This window comes from Lobosporangium transversale, assembly GCF_002105155.1.
Source record: "Lobosporangium transversale strain NRRL 3116 chromosome Unknown BCR41scaffold_37, whole genome shotgun sequence".
NCBI lineage: Eukaryota > Fungi > Mortierellomycota > Mortierellomycetes > Mortierellales > Mortierellaceae > Lobosporangium > Lobosporangium transversale.
The window spans coordinates 341,529-362,410 of record NW_019029015.1 but is presented as its reverse complement, the minus strand read 5'-3'; the positions used below and the strand labels follow the sequence as shown (position 1 = coordinate 362,410).

Genomic DNA, 20,882 nt, shown 5'->3' with positions numbered 1-20,882 from the left:
AAAAAGTATACACGCAAGGCAGTGAATAAGTAGGTCCAAGGTCTGGCGCAGCATGCTTCTGCTACAGAAACTTTAAAGACTAGAAGTGGCACGCGTCATTGCATGGCTCTTTTTTTCAGATTGGGATCAGTTCAAAAATGAGGCTGGAGGGCTTATTTCTTATACCTTTTGAATAAGATTGAATCGAGAGGAATGTTTTCTCAAGCTAGGATGGAGGAGGGGTAGTCGCGAGAAAGGTAAATGAGAGAAAGAGGGAGGGACATGCGTAAGAGAATGGCATCGCACTCTGGACAGTGGTTTTGGGACTGCGTCTTTTTTTCCTTATTAAAAAAAGAAAACGCGTCTGCTGCGTGTTCACATTTCTATCAATCTTTTTGGAAGGGAGTGTGGCGGGGGAAAGAGAACAGACAACAAGAAAGTCATTCTGTTGAAAACATTTTGCCAGCTCTTCTCATTGTCTGTTCCACTTTCAAAAGCAATGTCCCATTCATCATGCAATCCTCAAAGACAACTCTACCCGATTCAGACCTTGCTGACTTGATCTCCGACATCAATTCTCGCTTCTTGACTGCTTCTGGACTTAGTCGTGAATATGCTCAAAAGCTACACGAGGTAGCGTTAAACAAAAAAAAAAAAAAAAAAAAAAAAAAATTTTTCTTGATATCTTTTCCTCTCTTCTTGACCAAACTTGAGAAAACGACACAGCTTGACGCGATTAATAATTGGTTTAAAGGCATCTTACAACCTTCAACATAAGAAATCCTACTTGGAGACAAAAACTCTCTATGAGCCTCTTGAACGACTCCGATTCTTACCTCTGGATAATCAAAGCTGTCAGGATCCACCTCTTTCCCCTCAAGCTGCTGATCTTCAAAGAGAAATCGCCACTCATGTCGATCGTATCATCAGTATCCTAGAAGTACGGCGGCTTCAGCTTCCAAACAGGAACAAAAACAAGAAAGAGCAAGGGAAAGAGGAAGACAGAACAAAAGGCAGCGCCAGCACCAGCCTCAACAATAGCTTTAACCTCAGCCTTCGATCAAACTCTATCCCATTACCCAACAGCGATCAGCTTTCTGGAGACTCTACTGATATCGTGACACCATCCGAAAATGATGCTACCGGAACATTCTCTTCATCCTTATTGGACCTATTAGTTCAAAGAGAACTTCGAGTACAAAAGGGATACAGCACAGATATGATGGATATGGATGTAGATATGTCCATGGACATGAACTATGATCTAAATCAGGGGTTGGATTCCGAACTGGATTTGGATGGCTTCACATTCAAGTTACTACAGCCCCATCTCACAGCTCTTGAAGGCTTTTCTCAACCCATGATCGAGACCATTGAACAAACGATCCAACAACGCTGTCAGGATGTCCTCACCCTCCATTGTAACAACACCCCTATGGCTTTTCCCCCCGCTGGCTTGACGGATGTATCGTTGTCACCACTATTATCTACGAAAGTGACGTCTGGGTCTCAATCTCAATCTCAATCTCAATCTCAATCTCAATCCCAATTATCGCTTTCTGATTTGATCTCAAACACTCGTCAGCAGCTCCTTCATTTAAACAAGGCCAAAGAAGACTGTATTGCCTTAGATCAGGAGATCCAGAACAAAGCTCAGGAACTCTTCAACACGCTTCATTCCTCAATTGTTCTCCTTTGGGACATCATTACCGAGTACTTGGTCCAATATCATTTAGAGCAGGAGCAAAAAGTCTTTAAGGATTATTTCTCACAGATGATTGACTCTGTCACTTTAAAATTGAAGTATGTCCAACATGATACGAACAAAATGTATAAATGTATATATATATATATGTGTGTGTATATTGATATTTTAGCACGTACTTTGAATCAAGCTTTTTTTATTTAATTTGCTTTGTTGTTTTTTTATTTGTTTATTCAAATATCTAGAATCTTGAAAGTGTCTGCACTAGAACATACTTATAACAAAGATACAGTAACCCAAGCGATCCAAGTCCGGTAAGTCAGGGAAAAGAAAATTAAATTAAAGAAAAAAAATTCTCATTCACAAATATCCTGATTTTTTTTTTTTTTTTTTTTTTTTTTAATAATAATAATAATGACAAACAGTGAGATTCTTGATCGGAAACAACAATCACTTGAACAACAAATTCAACAAAATTCCATATTGCTTCAGAGATATCAAAGCGCAGGGGATGAATTCAATATGATTGTAAATGCATACACCGAGATCATGGATCGTATTCGCCTTGTTCAAGACGACATCCGAAGACTGCAACAGTAATATAAAAAAAGGCAAATAAAATTAAACCATGTAGGATTTGTATGATACAGCATATACAGCATTTATTGTTCTTGTTTTACAATAGGTCTGCGTCCATATTAGACCAATATATATATATATATTTGTAAAAAAAAAAAAAAAAAAAAAAAAAAAAGATGATAGACCATTTTCTTTTTTCTCTTCTTTCTTTCTTTCTTTCTTTCTATCCACTCGCCTCAAATATCCCAGAGGTAATAGTTCTCGCAGAGTTAACGGGTGGTGATGATGGTCGGTGTGAATGCATCATCTCTTTAATGTCCGTCTGATCGCAATCGCCCTCATCGCTTCGATTATGACCTATGCTGCTATCCTCTTCATTGCCACCGTTCTCATGCTTCACATTAGAACGTCCAGTACTCTGATACGCCATCGTACTCGGAGGCGTATTGACCTTGGACCGTCTAAATTTCGGTATCTGCGTCTCTTTTAATGTTTCCGAGATCATCGTCTCACTGGTCTTCCGTCCGAAAGCTATAAATTGTTTCCGATCTTTTGAAGGCACAGTAGCATCAGCTATTGATGGTAACTGTGATGGCGATGATTGCGATACGTCTTGATAATTCGTTGTGGAGTCCCTGTTCATTTCATCGACACTATCCCGTATACTAGTCGGGTTTGATCCTATGGGCTGTGGTGGTGCTGTGGTATCAAGGACTCCGCTGTGTGTTCCTTGTTGTTGTTTCGCAAAACCATGTCGGGAATGATCGCTTTCATGTTCACTTTCACTCATGGTTGCAGGACTACTTTTACCACTGATAGAGTAGTCAATATCAGGGTTGTCCATAATAATCACAGGTTTGGCTGTCCTGAATAGCTCATTCGTATTGATCATTTTGAAATCTTGGTGAGTTGTCAAGACAGGATTACTATGTTCATCCTCCTCTGTCTTCTCTACAGAAATGTGTGGTGCTTCGCTTGCCCAATCCCTGAACGCTGGATCATCCGTGCTCTCGTTATCATCTTCAGTTCCACTGAAGCTAGTACTTAATGCGTAGTCCTGATGCAACTGGTGATGATGATGAATGGTACTGCTTATACCCGCCGATATCCTGTGATGTCCTTCTTTTGGCGCCATTAATGAACAGTCTAGTTTTAATACATCAGTATGTTCTGCAGTGGATATGGAGTGTGATGATGATATCTCGCTACCATTGGTTCCTTTTCGGTTACGACGAGAGGATTTGGTTGCGGCATTATCTAGAACGAGCATGTAGTCGCCTTCGATGGGGTCGTACTCCCGTATTAACGATGATCGATCGCTAGTACTGTTAGGTTTGGATAATGATGGATTACGTTCGTGCGTATGTGCTCTCGGCCTCAACCCTTCTCCTTGCTGGTTATCTTCATTATTGACTGAACCATCCTGTAGGACATTAGAGCTACTAGTATACTGGTAGCCATGTTGTTCCACCGGGAGCACAATAAAATCTGTCTGCCTGCTTTGCTCCGAGCGATCCTGTTTCCTTCGATTAATATATTTGGATCTGTATAGCGTAGACTGGCTAGCAATTGCAAATCCATGGAAAGAAAATGGTTAAAAAAAAAAAAAAAAAAAAAAAAAAAGATGAAAAATGAAAAATGAAAAATGAAAAACTAGTACACGATAAATGTACAGCATAAAAGTTATAGCGAAACGATTGGTTGTACCTAGGGGATGAAGTAAGTAGGATCTCCATAAGGTATCTTAGATTAGGGAGGGTCTGCCGAAGGTCCATGAACTGTAGTCCTTGTGAATTCATCAACTGCTCAATATTCTTGTTTAAAAGAAACACGCCATATTCGAATCGATTCCTTTCCTGTCCTTTCCCATATAGAGGAAATCTAATGAAGAACGGCGTAAAACCCGTATACCGTTAATATAATAGCCTATCTTTCTGTGCTTTTTTTTTTTTTTTTTTTTTTTTTTTTATTGCCAAGCCCAGACAATATTCTATTAACATACTCTTTAGGTCCAATCAAAAGAGAAACAGGGTCGAATATTGATGCTCTTGATCCCATAGGTGTAATTGGGTATCGCAGGGGTACACAGAGGTAGTGGGCCAACATAGTGACTAGATGAGACGTGTATCCCAATCCTATTGAAATCAAGTCCTCATCCTGACCGGTGTATACAGAGTTGGGTAAAGGCACATTGCAAATTTTGAGAAGGCCGGGGTTCGTCTCTGACTGTAATGTATGCAAAAAAAACAAAATGGTTAGATATTAATAGGTGGAGCATTATAAATAAAGGTAAAAAATAATAATAATAATAATAATAAAAGTCGATCAGAGGCGAGTAAGGGGATGGTGTCCGAATAACTTGCCTCAGTGATTGGAAATATCGTAAATAATGTGGCGATGAGTTCTGTCCGTTTAGTGGAGTATTCTTTAAGTGTATGATAGAGACTCTCCTTGCTGTTTACGAGATTGACAAGATTCTCTTCCAGATACATTTCCTGTGTTTGGCCACGTTCTCTGGATTCTTCAAGTGCCTTCCGTCGCTCGGAATGTTCCTTTTTGAGAGCTGCTGCTCGGTCCTGAGCTAAGCACATCAGGGTAAGTAACCATATAAGGATGAATGATGAGTATACAGACAAATGAGAGGATCCTTTTTTTTTTTTTTTTTTTTTTTTTGTCTGATTGGCATGACTTTTTTTCTGACATACCTTGTTCCAGAACGTTGAGCTCATGCCCCACCTGTCGTTGCAAATGCCATAATCGTTCCGTATATTCGCTGCGGCGCTTTAGCTATGAATAAATAAATAAAAGTTAATAAAGAGACATACATTTTTAATTACCTTTGTCAGCACCATCAAAAAATATTTTCATTTTCCTATTCCAGAGTCAAAGACTTACCATGGTCATCGGTGCATCCTCTTTGTTTAAAGCTAGCTCGATATTATGTTTGACTTCATCTCTAGATCGCTTTGTGTCTGCGATACACTCATGCAGGTTGTTCAGTCTCATCACAGAATCATACGAGTAGGATTGAACTAATCCACCAGATCCTGATCCTAGTATTACAATCGTTGGTTCAGCCGTGACTGAGGCATGAAAAGCATGTTCCACTGTGTCACCCTCATCCGGCGCAGTATAGAACCCATCATGAAACCCAAATAGGATTGTGTTGTTTGGTAAACTTGTTGGTAAGTCGCGTAGTTCCTTCCCGATAAAGCGCAGACAGCAAAGATCAACCCGCCACTCCAATAAAGGATAAAAATCCGATCCACAATGACCAGCCCATATCCGGATTGTGACGTTATTGGAGCGCCGTTTTGCTGGATCAGTAAACTGATGTTCCTCGAGAGGGCTGTATTTAGGATTCTAGAACAACAACATCAAAGAAAAATACCATCTGATATTTTAAAATCCTTTGGATCAAAACTTTGGTGGTAAAAAGTAACCTGTAAATAACAAGCCAAATAATCCTTACGTTGGAGCCCATGACAGTTTCACTGGTATAGATGATGGCGTCTAGAGGAGATTTATAATAATTCAGCGAAAAAAGAAAAAAAAAAAAAAAAAAAAAAAAAAAGATACATTATTTCCAGATCAGTCTTCATTATCTTTTTTTCCTCCTGTAATCCTTTTGATCAGATATTCGGCTGTGATTAAAGATATATACCATTAGTGATATTGTGAAGCGTGAAATAGGTATCCAATAGAATGGGCCGACGTTTCTCGCTCAATTTCGTTACAAAAGGCGGCAGCCAAGTGCTCTCCTCTGCACCAGCATTGGGTTGCACTGACTGACTCCCTATAGGCGAAAGACTAGCGCTCTGATTCTGGAAATCTTTGTTATTACGTGTAAGAGCGTCTTTGCTGTGGAAAAGGTGCTGTTCTTTTGACGGTGTGAATGAAGAAGGTGAATTTGTAATAGCTGTCCACTCTGTTGAGACCCGCCTTAAGGAGGATGGATCCTCCCCTTGTTGTATTTGCCGCAAGTGTTGCTGAAAACGGTACTGCCCATCATTCGAGAAGGATTTTGAAATCGAAAGATCTGTAGACGCCCTGTACCTTGTTTTTGTTTTTGATGAAGAGGCTCCTGGCGTTGACCCTGCCTCGAATGTATATCCTGATTCATGTGAGTATCCAGTACTGAACATGGTAGCCTTGATTCCTGCGGAAAGGCGAGCGATTGGCTCTTTGATCACGGATGAAGCCCTGCCTGAATCTGAAGCAGAGGTTGATCCTGCATCTGACCCTGGTCCTCGGACCTTTTGAATACCCTGATGATAGCTTCTCCATGGAGGTCTAAAATAGCTCTTTGTCGGGGATGACGTGGTGGATGGCGGCTCCAGTGAAGATGTAATTGATCTAGTATGGGTTTAATAATGACAAAGTGTATGTTGGTATGCGCTGCTGAAACAGACATGATTGTTATTACTATTGCTTGCGATACTGCTTAAAGTTGAATAGCTGACATGAACAAAGACCATACTGGTATTGTGAACCTGAAGAATGACATAACACGGAGGCAAGTGTCTTCTGATTCGCATTCCTTGTGAATGTGAGGTTTCTGGCCTGGATACAATGGATATGGCGAATTCGACGCTAAGATGGGAGATGAAGAAGGGTTATTATGTGAGATCACGCTCTTGCCATTCAGCTGTTTCGCTTCTATCCCATGACAATGCGTTTCTTTTCCCACCCTCCTGTCGTCCTATCGTCCTATCGTCCTGTCCTCCTGTCCTCCTGTCCTCCATTCACAGCGTGTCCAACCCTGAACTCTATATCTCCTCTGTCCTACCATGAGGACCAATAAAGCTGGAGCGTATGGGGGCTGATGTTGATTATGAAGTCTAAACCTTCAGCAGCACTGATTATATCTCAAGTCCAGGCAATAGGGGATAAATGATGGTCGTAAGGCTATCAATTGAACGCATTCTACAGCCTGTAATTGTATTGCGAGCCTGTAAATGTTGCAAATACTGGATCCTTTTTCTTCTGTTGAAGCTTTTTTTTTTTTTTTTTTTCTTTTGGTGTTTCCTTGTGATTATCCGAAACTGCATAGATTTGTCCTGCTGCTTGCCTTTGTTCACATGCTTATGGTCATTGTTGTTTAAGCAAAAAGAAAAAAAAAAAAAAAAAAAAAAAAAAAAGCCAATGTCTTCATTTCTTCATTCAAGATTTAATCCTCCATTAACGAGCTTTTTTTCTTTTATGTAACCACAACGCTTTTTTTTTTTTTTTTTTTTTTTTTATAAAAAAAAAAAAAACTCCTACAGCTGAATAAAGCATAAAGTTCTCGAGACTTTTCTCATTTTTTCCTTTTCTTCAGTTTCATCGTCATTCATTCATTCGCTCACCTGGTTGGGCTCGAGTCCTTGTCGCTGCTTTAGTCGAGCCTGGCTCATGTCCATCGTGACTGTCCGAGAGTTATGCAGAATGCGAGGCAATGACTCTCTCTCTCTCTCTCTCTTTCTCTCTCTTTCTCTCTCCTTTTTATTTTCCCTTTTTTTTTTTTAAGAAAAAATGTCGTAAGGTTAAAGCTGTGCTTTACAGAAGAAGAAGAAGAAGAAGAAGAAGAAGAAAAAGAAAAAGAAAAAGAAAAAGAAGAATGAATAGCGAAGGACGAGCCAAGGAAATAAAGAATGGAAATAAAATAGGAAGAAAAGGACAATGAGAGTCTTTAAATGGGCATCGACCAACTGGTGTGTCGAACAACAAAGGGCAGAGAGTCAAGTCCTAGTTACTTCATGGCTGTTTTAAAAAATAAAAAAAAAAAATAACACATTACTGACATGGCTGCCCCTTAAAGCCTTTTCTTTTCTTCCCCTTTCTTTGTCTGTGCACTCTTTACTGCAACCTTGTATGATAACCTGTAACTTGCTTACCAATCCCCTTTTTGTGTGCTTGCTGCAATCTGCAAAATGAGACGCGTGATTTGGGAATAAACGCGTTGGTATTTAGTTTTTTTTTATGTAAATGTTCATTTATACATTTATACATTTATATATATACTATTTACATTTTAATCAACCCATCCCCGTTATTATTCCTTTATGGAGTTGGTCTGTTGTTTTCATACTGATCTGGTGGGCTGATCTGGTAGGAATCCTGCTCCCCACCACCACTACCGTGAACAACCTCATCCGATGGATTAACAACATACAGCCGTCCTCTAGGCACTGCCACCATCTGTACATCCATTTCCAGCATCGAGTTTTCGAATCCATCCGAGTATGTCCGTCCATGAGGAAGTGCCGATATAGGGCTATCCCCGGTTGAATACCCACTGAAATCAGTATAGGCACAGCTCTGTCGGAGGGGACTACCGATCCCTGTCGAGACCGGTCCAGGTGATTCAGAGTCGGATGTGGGTGATGTCATCCGGATCGGTTGCTGTAAAGGTGTGAACACTGGTGAGAGCCTATCGATCCTCGATCGTGCTCGATGCACTGCATCCAAAAAGATGTCTTGATCGGTTATCGGTCCAACTTGAAGGCTCCGCATGCTCTCGCGATCATCCTCTCGGTTTTCGAGCTTGTGAGGGAGTGTTCGGTTGATAGCGAGCCTTTCGTTTTTCTTACGCCAGAATGCAGCAGCTCCCAGACCGTTCCATAGCCAATACATTCGTTTCCCAAAGGATGGTGCGGACTCTTCAAATGCCATGCCCGTAGGTTGATAATATGTCTCCTGCAATTGATAGCCCCGTTGGTTTGCATAACCAGATTCATAGAAGCTTGCGATTTTGGCCTGATTGTCCAAGAGTTGACGTCGTCGGTTGCGTCGCAGGACGACAAACAGGATTGCAGAGAGTGCAATTACTCCGATCACACCACCAACAATGGATCCAATGCTTAAAACATTGTTTTTTCCTGATTCTGGAGGTGTGGATGGTTGGTCAGTCCCGTTTTTACCGGGTGTGATGATTGGTGGAACAGGTGGTGGTTTATATCCGGGCCAATCCTGTGGTTTGGTAGAAGTCGCAGCAAGGTTACTGGGAGTGTAGGATGATTGCCATGTGTTTGTGCTCGTGTCTAGGACGTAGATATTATTTGTTGCTCCTCCTGCGGTCAGACCTGGGAAAAAAAAAAAAAAAAAAAAAAAAAAAAAATTAGTTTGTTAGGATGTAAGCAATAAGCTTACTAGGTGATTAGGTTAGGATGTAAAAAATATCTTTATTTAGCATGAATCGTTTTGCTTACCAAAGGACACGATCATGTTGTTACCGACCATGACAGCAGAATGAGAATATCGTCCAGTGGGGGCTGTGCCTTCAATCGCTGGTTGATTCCATGACCATGACGTGGTATCTTAATAAGAAAAAAATATTAGGCACACGAAGCAATGGGAAAAAAAGAAGAAAATAGTGTCATCGGTGAGAACATTGCAAGTAAACTTTTTTTTTTTTTTTTGTTCCTTTTGTCCCTTTGTCTTTGTCTTTGTCTTGCATTTGTTTTGTTTTGTTTGGTACAGTTGTTTTTTCTTTTTTGTTTTGTTTGTTTTGTTTTGTTTTGTTTACCCAAGATAGCTACGTCAGAAAAGTAGGTCGTGGCACCCAAGTCTGTCCCTCCGTGGATGTAAATCTGACCGTTACTGGCTGAAAGTTCAAAAATTAGATGTTGGTGAATGATAAAATAAAAAATATGACGCAACATGTGTGCAAAATTATACATGCAAATGAATTGAAATGTTAGTAACTATTTATACATGTTATCATATCGATTCTATCGATTTCTATCATTCTAGTGAATTTTTTTTTTTTTTTTTTTTTTTGGGACTTACTAGCTGCAGCAACATGATTCCTTCGAAGAGGCGGAGTCGCCCCTGTGGCTGTCTGAACAGACCATGTCCCCGCTTTTGTGTCATACACCAAAATATCGGACATTGACACTAAGGATCCTCCAGAGACGCCACCAATAATGACCAACAACCCATTCGACCGAATCAACGTTGCTGTATGAAAAGATCGATCTGTTGTTGATATAGTTGAGCCCACCTGTGGGCTGACCAATTTCTGCCACCCTGCAGCTCCTGCAGTAATCCCTGTAGGTATTGGCTGTGCAGCTGCAGTCGTCGTTATTTCCGCTGTCGCTGTTGCTGTTGGTGTTATAGTACCACTGGACGAATTGGACGGTGTGCTTCCATGACCAGTTTCAATATATCCACCCAATGACCACAATTCTGATGTGGCTGACCCTTCTGGCGAAGAAGAAGAAGAAGAAGAAGAAGAAGGAGAGAAAATCATCCCTCCGAATACAAAAATAGTTCCATCACTCAACCGAGATGCTGCAGCCTGCTGCTCCCTTCTCGGAGGATCTTTTAGTGGTGAGGACATCCAGGTCCCCGAGACTGTATTGTACAAATTAAGTGAGTTTGCTGTGGTCTCTGAAGAAAACGATGTGTTCCCTCCATAGATGGCCAAAAGGCTATTCTCCGGACCTGTCAAGCCCATGGAATGAAAGGATGCGTAGGGTCCGGGCGTGAGTTGGACCCATGGTACTGAGAAAGAGTTGAAGGCTTTAGAGATATCAAGGGAATAGATGTCGGACCCAATGGGTGCGGTAAGAGGATTGACTCCTGTATGTCCTCCATGTACAAATAGCTGGTTACCACACAAGATCTGTCAAAAAAAAAAAAAAAAAAACACAAAATAAAGAATAAAGCAGTAGTATATGTAAAGGATAATTGGTAGATAAAATAAAGAAAAAAAAGCAAGAAAGTTGTGTGAGAGAGCATGGTCGAAAAGGTAAGGTTTAGACATCCATAAAAGAAAAAAAAAAACGTGCAAGATATATATATATATATATTTGCTTATAGACATACGGAGACATGTCCCCATCGTGCGGGTGGGATCACTGCTGCATTAACAGTTTGTGATGCAAAGAGAAAGATAAGTGCTAGAGTTCGTTTCCTTGATGATGATTGTGAGTTTCTCATAATAGAGGGGAATGGGATGTAAAGTGCTGTGATTAAGAAGCGAGGCTGAAGTCAATCCAGGCTCTTCAAGGAGACAAGTGTGTGCGTGTGGGAAAGGTAGGCGGGAGAACCAAGAGAGTGTGAGATTATGTGTGTGAGGGAGAGAAAGAGAGAGAGATGAACAGTAGAACAAGGAGAAGTGAACACTCTGATTACGATATAGAAAGATGAGCGTCAAAAAAAAAAAAAAAAAAAAAAATCTTTAGAAGGAAGGAAGGAAGGTACAGAAAAAGAAAATATAGATTTGTACAATATATTTCTGCGTTTAGAAAGAAAAGGAAGGAAAGGAAAGGAAGGAGAGAGATGAATAGTGAGTGAATGAGCGAAGGGGAGGGAGGAGGGAGTAAAAGGAAGAGGAAAAGTGTGCCGTCAATGGATTGTGTTGGATGGATGTTAATTTCGGGATGTTGGAAAATAGAAGCGAAGCACAGAAAAGCAGATGACACACTTGTTGCATGGTCGCTTGTATCATCTGAGGCTTGTTAGTCCCCCTCTCTCTCTCTTCACTTCTCTCTCTCTACTCTTCAGGAACTTGGGCGCACCCTTTTTATAAAAAAAAAAAAGGGGCTACAAAAAAAAAAAAAGCCAACTGCCTGTTCTCATCCCACTCGTGCTGACATGTTCCATGTTGATCCAATAGCTGGATCTGGATCAAAATCAAGTGCTGACCATTACACAAAAAGTGGGATGGTATCTACATCTGCTCGCATTCGCACACGGATAGGAACAAGGAACAAGAAACTATAATTCTAGCGTAATGAACATATCAACTTTATAACAATATCGCGTCTAACCTATAGCCATTAGGGAAAAAAAAAAAAAAAAAAAAAAAAAAAACGTAGCTACTGGAACGACTTGGCCAATGATGAAAAAAAGATAAAAAAAGATGATGCACTACGATGCAATGTTGTTCTAAAAAAACTCTTCGATTTGACTGTCTGCAACGTGCAGGATCATTTTACCTCAATGCTCTGAACAATTTAGAAAAAACCCAACACAACAGAGCCTTGGCACAGACCAACTAAGGGGGGGATCCTTTCACATTTCATCTGATAAGCTACCCGCGTCTGAACCCGTATTGTCATCATATCCCATCTCATTGGATGAAACCAACTGGTTATTTGAAACGCTTTTTTGATGGACGCCCTTGATTTTAGGATTTTGGAATGACTTTAAAAGATACCCAAGAAAAAAAAATGCCAAAAAATGCTAAAAAATGCTAAAAATGCAATGACGATCAATCTGCCTTACGAACATTGTTCCTCTCAACGTCGGTCTTACATTTCACTATTTTTTTTATTTTTATTTTTCTCAAATGCTCCTTCCCGAGATAATGGGACCATGGCGTCACCGCATTATGTTATATTTATACATATCAACATATCAACATATCATCAATATCTCGTCTGGGAGGACTCTCTCCATTCTCTCTCACTCTCACTGTCCATTGAGATAAACTGACATGTTTGATGCGAATGTATTAATATTTAGAATCAAGGCTTAAAGCCCCACCATGAAAATGCTTTTTATTTTTATTTTTTTTTAAAAAAAAAAAAGAATGCTTGGGCTGTGCTGTGCTATTAACAACAACAAAAAGATTAAAATGGGCTATCTACATTTCTTTTTGAATAGAAGGGGAGGTATAAAACATCATAAAAAAATAAAATAAAAAATCTAATCATATCGATAGGGAGGCTGAACATGTGCATTAGGCGGAGATGATGGTGATCCGGAACCAATCTCTAAATATTGTAAACTCTGTCCACTCTCTGAGCGGCGATTGCCCTTATAGGGCACTGCCTGACCATAACTGGGCTGTTCGCCCTGATGACCCAATCCACCCGATGGGTAGTAAGCATTATAGGGACCTACTCCTGCTCCTGCTCCTGCTCCAGCAGCACCAGAAGTGCCTGAAGGACCTGCAGGATCCATATCCATCGTAGGTGCATAGAATCCTTTGGCTGCATCCTGGACGAGTGCCATGAACGATTCATGTCTAAACGCTGTGCGGGGCCCTTCCTCCATCTCTGGATGGAACGAGCCATCGCTGGTCCCGACGTTCATGTACTCCATTCGAGCACGCTTCCGTTCATGATGCCGATAAAACGCAAGGGCGATAAGACTAAATAATACAATCGCTCCTACGACTCCTCCCAAGATTGCAGCCAAGGACGATGAAGATGCGCCCGACATTTTAGAAGGATTTGGATCTGGTGATCCTGAAGGTGGTGGGGTGATGATTGACGAGGTGGTGGAGGTAGAAATGGTGATTGTAGTAGATGTCACGGTTGGTATTATAGATGGGCTAGATGAATCGGACGGACTGGATGGACTGGATGGACTGGATGGACTGGATGGACTGGATGGACTGGATGGACTAGTTATTACGGGTACAGAAGGTGATGGAAATGGAAAAGTAATGGAAGGCGAGCTCGAAACGGAGGTGGGCACAGGCCCTGGTGGTGGCGGAAGGTAGATACTGGATTGCGTTGCCGTTGGCTGTGGAAATGATGTACATGGTGGTAATGAGGTATTAGTTGGGTATACACTGGATGTGGATGGTTCACGAATCGAAGATCGGGTGGGACGCGGCGACCTAGTGGGGCGTGGTGACCTTGTAGGTCGGGAAGGATTACGACTTCTAGTTTTTGTGGGTGAGGGCCTTGGGCGACGATGCCGGCGAGTTGGTGTGGGTTTAGGCTTTGGTCTAGGTTTTGAGGTTGGTTTTGGTTTTGGTTTCGGTTTCGGTTTTGAGGTTGGTTTTGGGGTTGGTTTAGGAGAACCGGGGTTGCGGGATCGATGTGTTGGATATGGATTATGTTGAGCATCAACATCAGGGTCAGCTGCAAGGATTGAGTCAAGTTGGCGCATCTTGATCACCAAATTGTGGTTATGTGGCACTGTCGAGGATTTTCAGAGGAAGAGAAGGCAAGAGGGAGGCGTGGAATTGAAAAGGAGATCTATCAATGGAGATGGAGAGAGGAAAAGAAAGATGAGGATCCAATTGAAGATATAAAAAAAAAAAAAAAAGAGAGAAAAAAAAAAGAGAAGAGAAGAGACAAGAGGAGAGAGGAGAGAGAGGAGAGAGAGGAGAGAGAGGAGAGAGAGGAGAGAGAGGAGAGAGAGAAAAGAGGAAAAAAAGAAAAAAGCGAGGGAAGAGAAAAGTAAATAAATAAAAAGTAAGATAAATAAATAAGATAAATTAAATAAGATTTGGCAAGTGATTATGACTGACGGATGATGTTTGTTGATTCTCTGTCCGATGTGTATAAAGCGATAACATAAGAATAAAAAATGTGAATGGTCTTTAGGATGTGTGTGATTATCAGGCACGCGTCAGTTGGAGCTGTTGGCTACCTAAAAATAAAAAAAGTGCAAGTGAAGTAGTGAAGTGCAGGTGTAAGGGAAGATAAACAGGGCAGACCGCATCATTCCTTTAGCAACAACTGCAATGGGATTGACAATTATTTTTTTCTCTATTTTGTCATTTTTCTCTCTTTTCCCGTTCACTCAATAGGTCTTTTCCTTCATCATTGCATTGTGGACAATGCGCCCTTGTTCGGAGCAGGATTTTTAGAAATTTTGGGTCTAAGATCGAGACCAAAGCAGACGGTATGAAGTAAGGCTTTGATAAAAATAGAGCAATAAAAAAAAAAAGAAAAGAAAAACGTCTATACTACAGCATCGCCTATTTCTTTTCTATTCCTTTCTTCGCCCTTTCATTTGGGACAAACTTCTTGTGAATCTTCTTCATCTCTTGAGTCGACTCTGACTTTGAATACTTTGTGTCGTCTTTTCTCCTTTCCCCTTTCTGGAGCTGAGGTGTATGAGAGAGAGAGAGAGAAATGAGGGGGGGGACAGTTTGTAGGACAGTAGGACAGTAGGACGGAATCATGTGTTGGCAACATTAAAAGGAGTTATTGTCATGGAGCAACAAAGTCCTGCAGATCAAGAGGAAAATGATCATAATAATTCCATGGAATGTAGTTCAACAAGGACGCAGATGCACTCATTCGTTGTCCCTGCACCCCCATCTCCCTCTTTCTCTTTCTCTCTCCCATTCTGATGAACGGGCTTTAGGTCGTTAATGATAATGATAATGTAGACATAAAGAAAAGGGGGTGTAAGACTTAGGTCATGATCTACCTGACCTGAGGAGTTTACAGTCGTGAGTAGTGTATAACCAACTGACCGCGTGTCTACGTCAAGAAAAAGAAAAGTGGGAAAAGGATATAATAGTTCATAGTACATATAAATCATGACGATCATGACGATGTCCAACGTAAAAAAAAATACCATAGCTATTTCGCAATAACACAATACGCATCATAATAAAACCAATTAAGAAATAGCGTCTTTTTTTTTTTTTAAATAAAAACTCTCTTATTTCTCATTCGCCACCAACATTGTTTCTTAAAATGGAAGCATGTCTCTCTGCGCCCGTCTCTGCACAGCCATTTGCAAATAAACAACCAAGACAAAAGATCAGGTGAATGAATGTGTGTACCAATTGCTACCAGTTAAAAATAACTGCTGTGCCTGAGCGACCGGGGGGACCTGAACAACTTGGGTTACTATCACCCTTGTTTTTTTTTTTTTTTTTTTTTTTTTAATCTTTGCCATTGCCCCCACCTGCAAGGCTGTATAAAATTTTCTCTACTACTCTAACTCTTTCCCACAAAGGTAGATCAAATCAATCGTCATGAAGTATTGCGGAAGAAGGAAAAAAAAAAAAAAAAAAAAGGTTCGTACCTGAAACACCAAGATAGATGGCTGTATATTTTTTTTTTTTTTTTTTTTTTCAGCAGTAACGCTCTGAAGATAACAGCTTGAAGAAAAAATGGAGAGTGCTGCTAGGAGTAGTGACGCCAAGATGTTTCGGGATATGAGGACTGGATATAAATTACTGAAGGTGCCTGAATAAGCAGTAATTACAACGATTGGAAGTAAGGACTGGGTTGTGTGTGTTACGAATGCTGAGAGGAAAGTGAGAGCGTGTGTGGGTATGAATATGCTGAAAGACAGAATGAGAGTGAGAATAAGTAAGAGGAATAGGGGAAGAAAAAAAAATGAGAGAGAGAGAGAAGGAAAGAAAGAGGACAAACAAGTACTCCAAGATCACCCCTGGTTGCCCACACACACAGGAGATAGAAAGAGAGAAGGAGAGGGATGAAACGGGCGGAAAAAGATATTTCATTTATCTATTTTTTTTATTTTGCACAACCGTTGGTACAACCACAATATACTCTTCTTCATATTCCCACAATTCACTTGTAACACTTGTAACCAGGGTATTGCTTTAGTGTGGAAGTATCTTTGCTTGAAGCCGGAGAGTAGAGAGAGTAAACAAAGGTCAATAAACAATTGAAGACGCCAAGAGTATGGAAGGCTTAGTTGCCATTTATACATACATCCTTCATCTCTACATGATAAACAAGGACAAATATACAAATATTTTTAATAATAATTATCCTTTCCATCGGAAGGCGTCCGTATTACATCATCAGCAACATGCACAGGATCACAAATTTTTTTTGTGAACTTGAAGATATTGTCACATGACATCTCAATCATCTACCTGTCCGGATCACTCTCGTATGGTGAGTTCCTTGCAAGAATACGAATCACAGATGTAGTCTGACCCATTTGCAGCGGTGTTATTCATTAAAATAAGAATCAAATATGGATAATGCTCTCTTCCTATTTGCAAGACGCATTGTAGCTTTGCGCAATCAATCGCCATCCTTTAAAACACTCGCTCCATTGAAACAATTGAAACAAACAACATTCATAACACCACCATGACCACCGAAGTAACCCTCTTTTGCGTTATCGATGGAGATTCCTCCGTGTTCCCTGTGGATATCCCCTCTTCAAAAACGATAGACCATCTCAAAGATGCCATCAAGAAAAAGAAGCTAGAGTTTCATGATATTGATGCAAGCAAGCTCACTCTCTGGCATGTCGCCATTTCTTCTATCTCCGAGAAACCAATTACATTAAGCAATCTTACAGACGAGCAGAAGGCGCAGAAAAACCCAGAGAAGCTTGGAGATCCGACTAACGAGGTCTCTGAGGTTTTTGGCGCTGTACCACCAAAAAAAACCATCCATGTCATTATTGAACGACCAGGTACTATTCCACTCTACTGGTATACCTTTTTTTTTTTTGTCCACAGTTAACTATGATTAAACAAGTCATGCGCACTTTCTGTTTTTATTCCTTTTTCCTAAGCTAAACGTGAAGAGAACGAACCTATAATCGCAAGTCTACAAAAGATGAACGCAGATTTACAAAAGGAAATCGCCGACTTGAAGCAACAGCTGCATACGAACGCAAATTTAGAAACTATGATCGCAAGGCTACAAACGATGAACGCAAATTTACAAAAGGAAATGGCCAACCAGGAAATCGTCAACTTGAACACATATTCAGAAACGACACAAAAGGAACACGCCGAATTGAAGCAACAACTACATGCGGACACATATATTAGTAAGTAATAATCGACAATAAGTGAAACTGTGGAATGGAAAGTTGTCAAAGAGAACCATAGTGAAAGAGAGCTGATTATATTGTTAATTTTAGCACTGAACATCGTGAACAATAGAGATCGGGATGAGATTGTTTGCACATATTCCACCGAGATTAAAACAGCTACTATAGAAAGTCTGCGAGAAAACCTTCAAGATCCTTATTTGGAGTTTGATGAGTTCGAGGAAGTCCAAATATCTGTGTACGATGAGGAAACGAGGACATTTTCGTTGTTGGCAGACGACATTCAATTTCGTTCTATCTTGGCAAGATTTCAGCAAAAAAGTGGAAGAGGCTCATTATATCTTTGGATACCCCAGCCATTGATTTTTCGGCATGGACCTGGAAAAGATGTCAGGAGACGTATAATGTTGGACGCTTCGAACTGTTTCCAAAATTTGATCTTAAACCCAAGGAATTGACAGAGCTCGAAGAGGCAGCATTGGAAGATATTGTGAAGGCCTGCATTCTCAAGCACCAAGCTTATTCATTCGATATGTATTCAAATGAGGCTACAAGGTCATCAATTGTCGATGCATTCATGATTGGGGCAATGCAGTTCTATGCATCCGATATGCTCCTTACACAGCAAGAGTTTATAAGCGGCTCGCGCGGCTATGGAAATGTGGACTTTGCTGTTATTGACCGGATCAATCAAACGCAAATTCTTGGCGTTACGGTAGTGAAGATCAGTCATGTTCAAGCCTTTGCACAAAATATGGTACAGCTCGATGTAGCCTTGCACAATAGCGAACGAAAACGAACTAAGAAGGATGATGGGGATTGCCCTAGAGTCCTTAAGGCTTATGGAATCGTAACCGATTCATTCCAATGGGTATTTGTTGAATCTACATTGGAAAATGGCACGCTAAAATACCGAAGGTTGGACGTGACTAGAAATTTAGAATTGAGAAGAGAAATGAAAGACGTGAGAGACAGCTGCAAGTTTATATTTAGCTATGTCCTTACTCTTTTCAAATTAATGAAGGATGAAATGAGCACGAGAGGTAGTTTCAACTATTTCAATTCAGTCTAGACCGTCCTCCCTCCCTCCCCATTAAAAAGTTCTTTGCTGTAATACATATGTATAATATGTCACTTTTTATTACGTTATGCACAACATCCCAACTTTGAGGCTAATTGATGGTAGGCACAGCTTACATTTTATCAATTAGAATGGGGCCTAAAAACGATATAAGATAGAATATCATCTATACAAATTACAAACTATGTCTGTTTTTTTTGTTTTTTTTTTTTTTTTTTTTTTTTTTAAAAAAATCAGCACATCGATATCACATTTTTTACTCTACTAGGTCATCAGGATCATCCGAACCATAGCGTTCAATTATCGATCCAAGGTCATACACAGGATAGACTCTGTCTTCCAACTGTCGTATCTCAAGGATGTTAAAAAAGATTCCCTAATGGTTCTTCCTTTGAAACTCTTCGAGTTCAAATGGAGGGATCAATACACTTGATTTCTTTAGTGCTTTCTCAAATGCTTCAACGTCAGCTTTGGTCCAATTCCAGTCGAATGTGGTATCCAGTTCGTAAACACGCCTTGCTCTGGTCAGCACATTAAAGAATTCTCCAGCTCTGGTTCTGGATTTTAATATGATGGTCACTTTGCCAAGATCCAGGGCATATGCGCCACTATGCAACTTCACTACTTTTTCAAACACATTGTATTCTCCTCTTCTCTATATGTCAAACGATAATGATCGAGATAGACCCATTGTGATTACCACTTTGGTGTTTTAACAAATTTAATAAAAGGAGCATTTGATGCTTGTTTTTGGACATGGAGGCCTACTCTGCTCACGGCATGTTTTTGCCTCTATAAAAAGCGAAGAATAGACAAAAAAAAAAAGAAAAAAGAAAAAAAGAAAAAAGAAAAAAGACATGGCAACTCAAGGACAAAGCTAAAGATAATAGAAAGTAATTAAAAAATGGCCACGAAGCATTCCTCTATCGTTCTCTTCCTTATTCTTAGGATCCGAGATGAGTTCTGATAGCTTGATTTTAACTCTTTTTAAAATTAAGGAAGTTAAAATTTGTGTGATTCTTTTCTGTGCGCAGCACTTTCTGACCAACTCACTTTGCCACCCATTTAACCTTTTTAGTGTCTTTTACATTCTGCTTTTAGCATAGAACAAAGGGTCCTTCAATCAAGTAACGAAAGCAAGCCATTAAAGAGAAAAGTAAAAAAAAAAAAAAAAAAAAGAAAAAAAGAAAAAGAAAACTTCATAAGCGCAGTGAGTGACATCGTTATATTGCCAATCTTCTACATTTTCATCTTTCTTCCTTTCTCATCGCTTCACTTTCTTACTCTTCTTCATCACAATAATACCTGCATTCTCACTCACGGCCTTCCAGTACCTTTTGCTCTTGGCTGCTCACGAATCAGTTATTTCAGATGGTAACCTTGTGGAGCTGCCGCCTGTTTGGATTGATATACTAGAAAGCAGTAGTCTCAAACCTGCTCCACGCAATGAATTTGATCATCTCAAACGCGATCTGAAGCCTGGCAAGTGGGTCCCTATACCATCCATGGGCCAATCCCCAAAAGGATTTTACAAGATTCTGCCAACACTCTGAAACTCTCGTCACGGACCAAATGCTTGAGCTTTGGAACGAGATGAAAAAAGGAACAATCTTGGTGTTAGCAAGAGCTTTCACTCCTATTTTTTTTGGCAGCAAGAGAATATGCTGAAGGATGGCTTACCCTCTATATCGTAAATGCAAAAGAGCTGCTTAGACCTGAGAAAGATATTGAGTTAGAGTTGATTGAACGTTTCCTAGCGCTCAATGGTGGCATCTTGACTTCCAACGATTTGAAAAGGCTTGCTGATGCCCGTCTTGAGTATTAGGGCTAAGTTGCTAAAACAATGTTTAAGAAAATTCTCATGCTGAGTCCGCAGGGGCGTTGAACACTTACGCTTGTTGGTGAACACAGCAAGCCCTTCGAATGCAACCTGGCTACTCCTTCTGAATAAAACTCCCACTGAGCCTCAACAAGGTGTGCATACTCCTACCCAAGCCGAACCAGGATATCCTAGGACTCCTTTCTTCCGACAAATCAGAAATCAGCCTATTCAACCTAGGCCATTCCAACGTTCAA

The 20,882-nt window shown here is 40.4% G+C and overlaps 6 protein-coding genes across 6 annotated transcripts; 1 reads left to right on the top strand and 5 right to left on the bottom strand.

Annotated features, from left to right (window-relative positions):
- Positions 1-492: 492 nt before the first annotated feature.
- BCR41DRAFT_424513 (HAUS augmin-like complex subunit 4-domain-containing protein) lies at positions 493-2,322 on the top strand (the record flags this gene model as incomplete). Its single annotated transcript, XM_022030442.1, has 4 exons — positions 493-612; positions 734-1,782; positions 1,930-1,998; positions 2,110-2,322. 4 exons carry the CDS (start codon positions 493-495, stop codon positions 2,282-2,284), a joined length of 1,413 nt encoding a protein of 470 aa, XP_021878485.1. The 3' UTR covers positions 2,285-2,322.
- Positions 2,323-2,447: 125 nt separating this feature from the next.
- BCR41DRAFT_359410 (UV radiation resistance protein and autophagy-related subunit 14-domain-containing protein) lies at positions 2,448-7,810 on the bottom strand. The gene is made up of 10 exons (XM_022025212.1): positions 7,612-7,810; positions 6,744-6,856; positions 5,928-6,619; positions 5,736-5,776; positions 5,159-5,626; positions 4,969-5,050; positions 4,627-4,844; positions 4,266-4,489; positions 3,971-4,144; positions 2,448-3,825 (listed from the first exon to the last, which is right to left on the bottom strand). Exons 1-10 carry the CDS (start codon positions 7,663-7,665, stop codon positions 2,487-2,489), a joined length of 3,405 nt encoding a protein of 1,134 aa, XP_021878484.1. The 5' UTR covers positions 7,666-7,810; the 3' UTR covers positions 2,448-2,486.
- Positions 7,811-8,213: 403 nt separating this feature from the next.
- Positions 8,214-11,411, bottom strand: BCR41DRAFT_424511 (hypothetical protein). Its single transcript, XM_022030441.1, has 5 exons — positions 11,075-11,411; positions 10,034-10,871; positions 9,771-9,848; positions 9,454-9,561; positions 8,214-9,327 (listed from the first exon to the last, which is right to left on the bottom strand). The coding sequence occupies exons 1-5, from the start codon at positions 11,186-11,188 to the stop codon at positions 8,306-8,308; spliced, it is 2,160 nt and encodes a 719-aa protein (XP_021878483.1). The 5' UTR covers positions 11,189-11,411; the 3' UTR covers positions 8,214-8,305.
- A 1,376-nt stretch (positions 11,412-12,787) lies between these two features.
- On the bottom strand, positions 12,788-14,251 carry BCR41DRAFT_359407 (hypothetical protein). Its single transcript, XM_022025211.1, has one exon. It carries the CDS (start codon positions 14,096-14,098, stop codon positions 12,902-12,904), a length of 1,197 nt encoding a protein of 398 aa, XP_021878482.1. The 5' UTR covers positions 14,099-14,251; the 3' UTR covers positions 12,788-12,901.
- A 1,796-nt stretch (positions 14,252-16,047) lies between these two features.
- BCR41DRAFT_359398 (hypothetical protein) lies at positions 16,048-16,665 on the bottom strand. The gene has a single exon (XM_022025210.1). The coding sequence runs from the start codon at positions 16,422-16,424 to the stop codon at positions 16,131-16,133; it is 294 nt and encodes a 97-aa protein (XP_021878481.1). The 5' UTR covers positions 16,425-16,665; the 3' UTR covers positions 16,048-16,130.
- A 2,517-nt stretch (positions 16,666-19,182) lies between these two features.
- BCR41DRAFT_373252 (hypothetical protein) lies at positions 19,183-19,871 on the bottom strand (the record flags this gene model as incomplete). The annotated part of the gene is made up of 3 exons (XM_022026750.1): positions 19,183-19,461; positions 19,575-19,598; positions 19,860-19,871. 3 exons carry the CDS (start codon positions 19,869-19,871, stop codon positions 19,183-19,185), a joined length of 315 nt encoding a protein of 104 aa, XP_021878480.1.
- Between the last annotated feature and the right edge of the window lie 1,011 nt (positions 19,872-20,882).

Bases quoted from the DNA above. Each gene is read 5' to 3' on its own strand.
- BCR41DRAFT_359407 (XM_022025211.1), bottom strand. From the start codon at position 14,098: ATGCGCCAACTTGACTCAATCCTTGCAGCTGACCCTGATGTTGATGCT.
- BCR41DRAFT_359398 (XM_022025210.1), bottom strand. From the start codon at position 16,424: ATGAAATATCTTTTTCCGCCCGTTTCATCCCTCTCCTTCTCTCTTTCT.
- BCR41DRAFT_424511 (XM_022030441.1), bottom strand. From the start codon at position 11,188: ATGAGAAACTCACAATCATCATCAAGGAAACGAACTCTAGCACTTATC. The intron at 9,849-10,033 runs GTAAGTCCCAAA...TTGAACTTTCAG, and splicing joins GAATCATGTTGCTGCAGCTA to CCAGTAACGGTCAGATTTAC. The intron at 9,328-9,453 runs GTAAGCAAAACG...TTTTTTTCCCAG, and splicing joins CAACATGATCGTGTCCTTTG to GTCTGACCGCAGGAGGAGCA.
- BCR41DRAFT_359410 (XM_022025212.1), bottom strand. From the start codon at position 7,665: ATGGACATGAGCCAGGCTCGACTAAAGCAGCGACAAGGACTCGAGCCC. The intron at 6,857-7,611 runs GTGAGCGAATGA...CTCCCATCTTAG, and splicing joins AAGGACTCGAGCCCAACCAG to CGTCGAATTCGCCATATCCA. The intron at 5,051-5,158 runs GTAAGTCTTTGA...ATTTATTCATAG, and splicing joins AGGATGCACCGATGACCATG to CTAAAGCGCCGCAGCGAATA.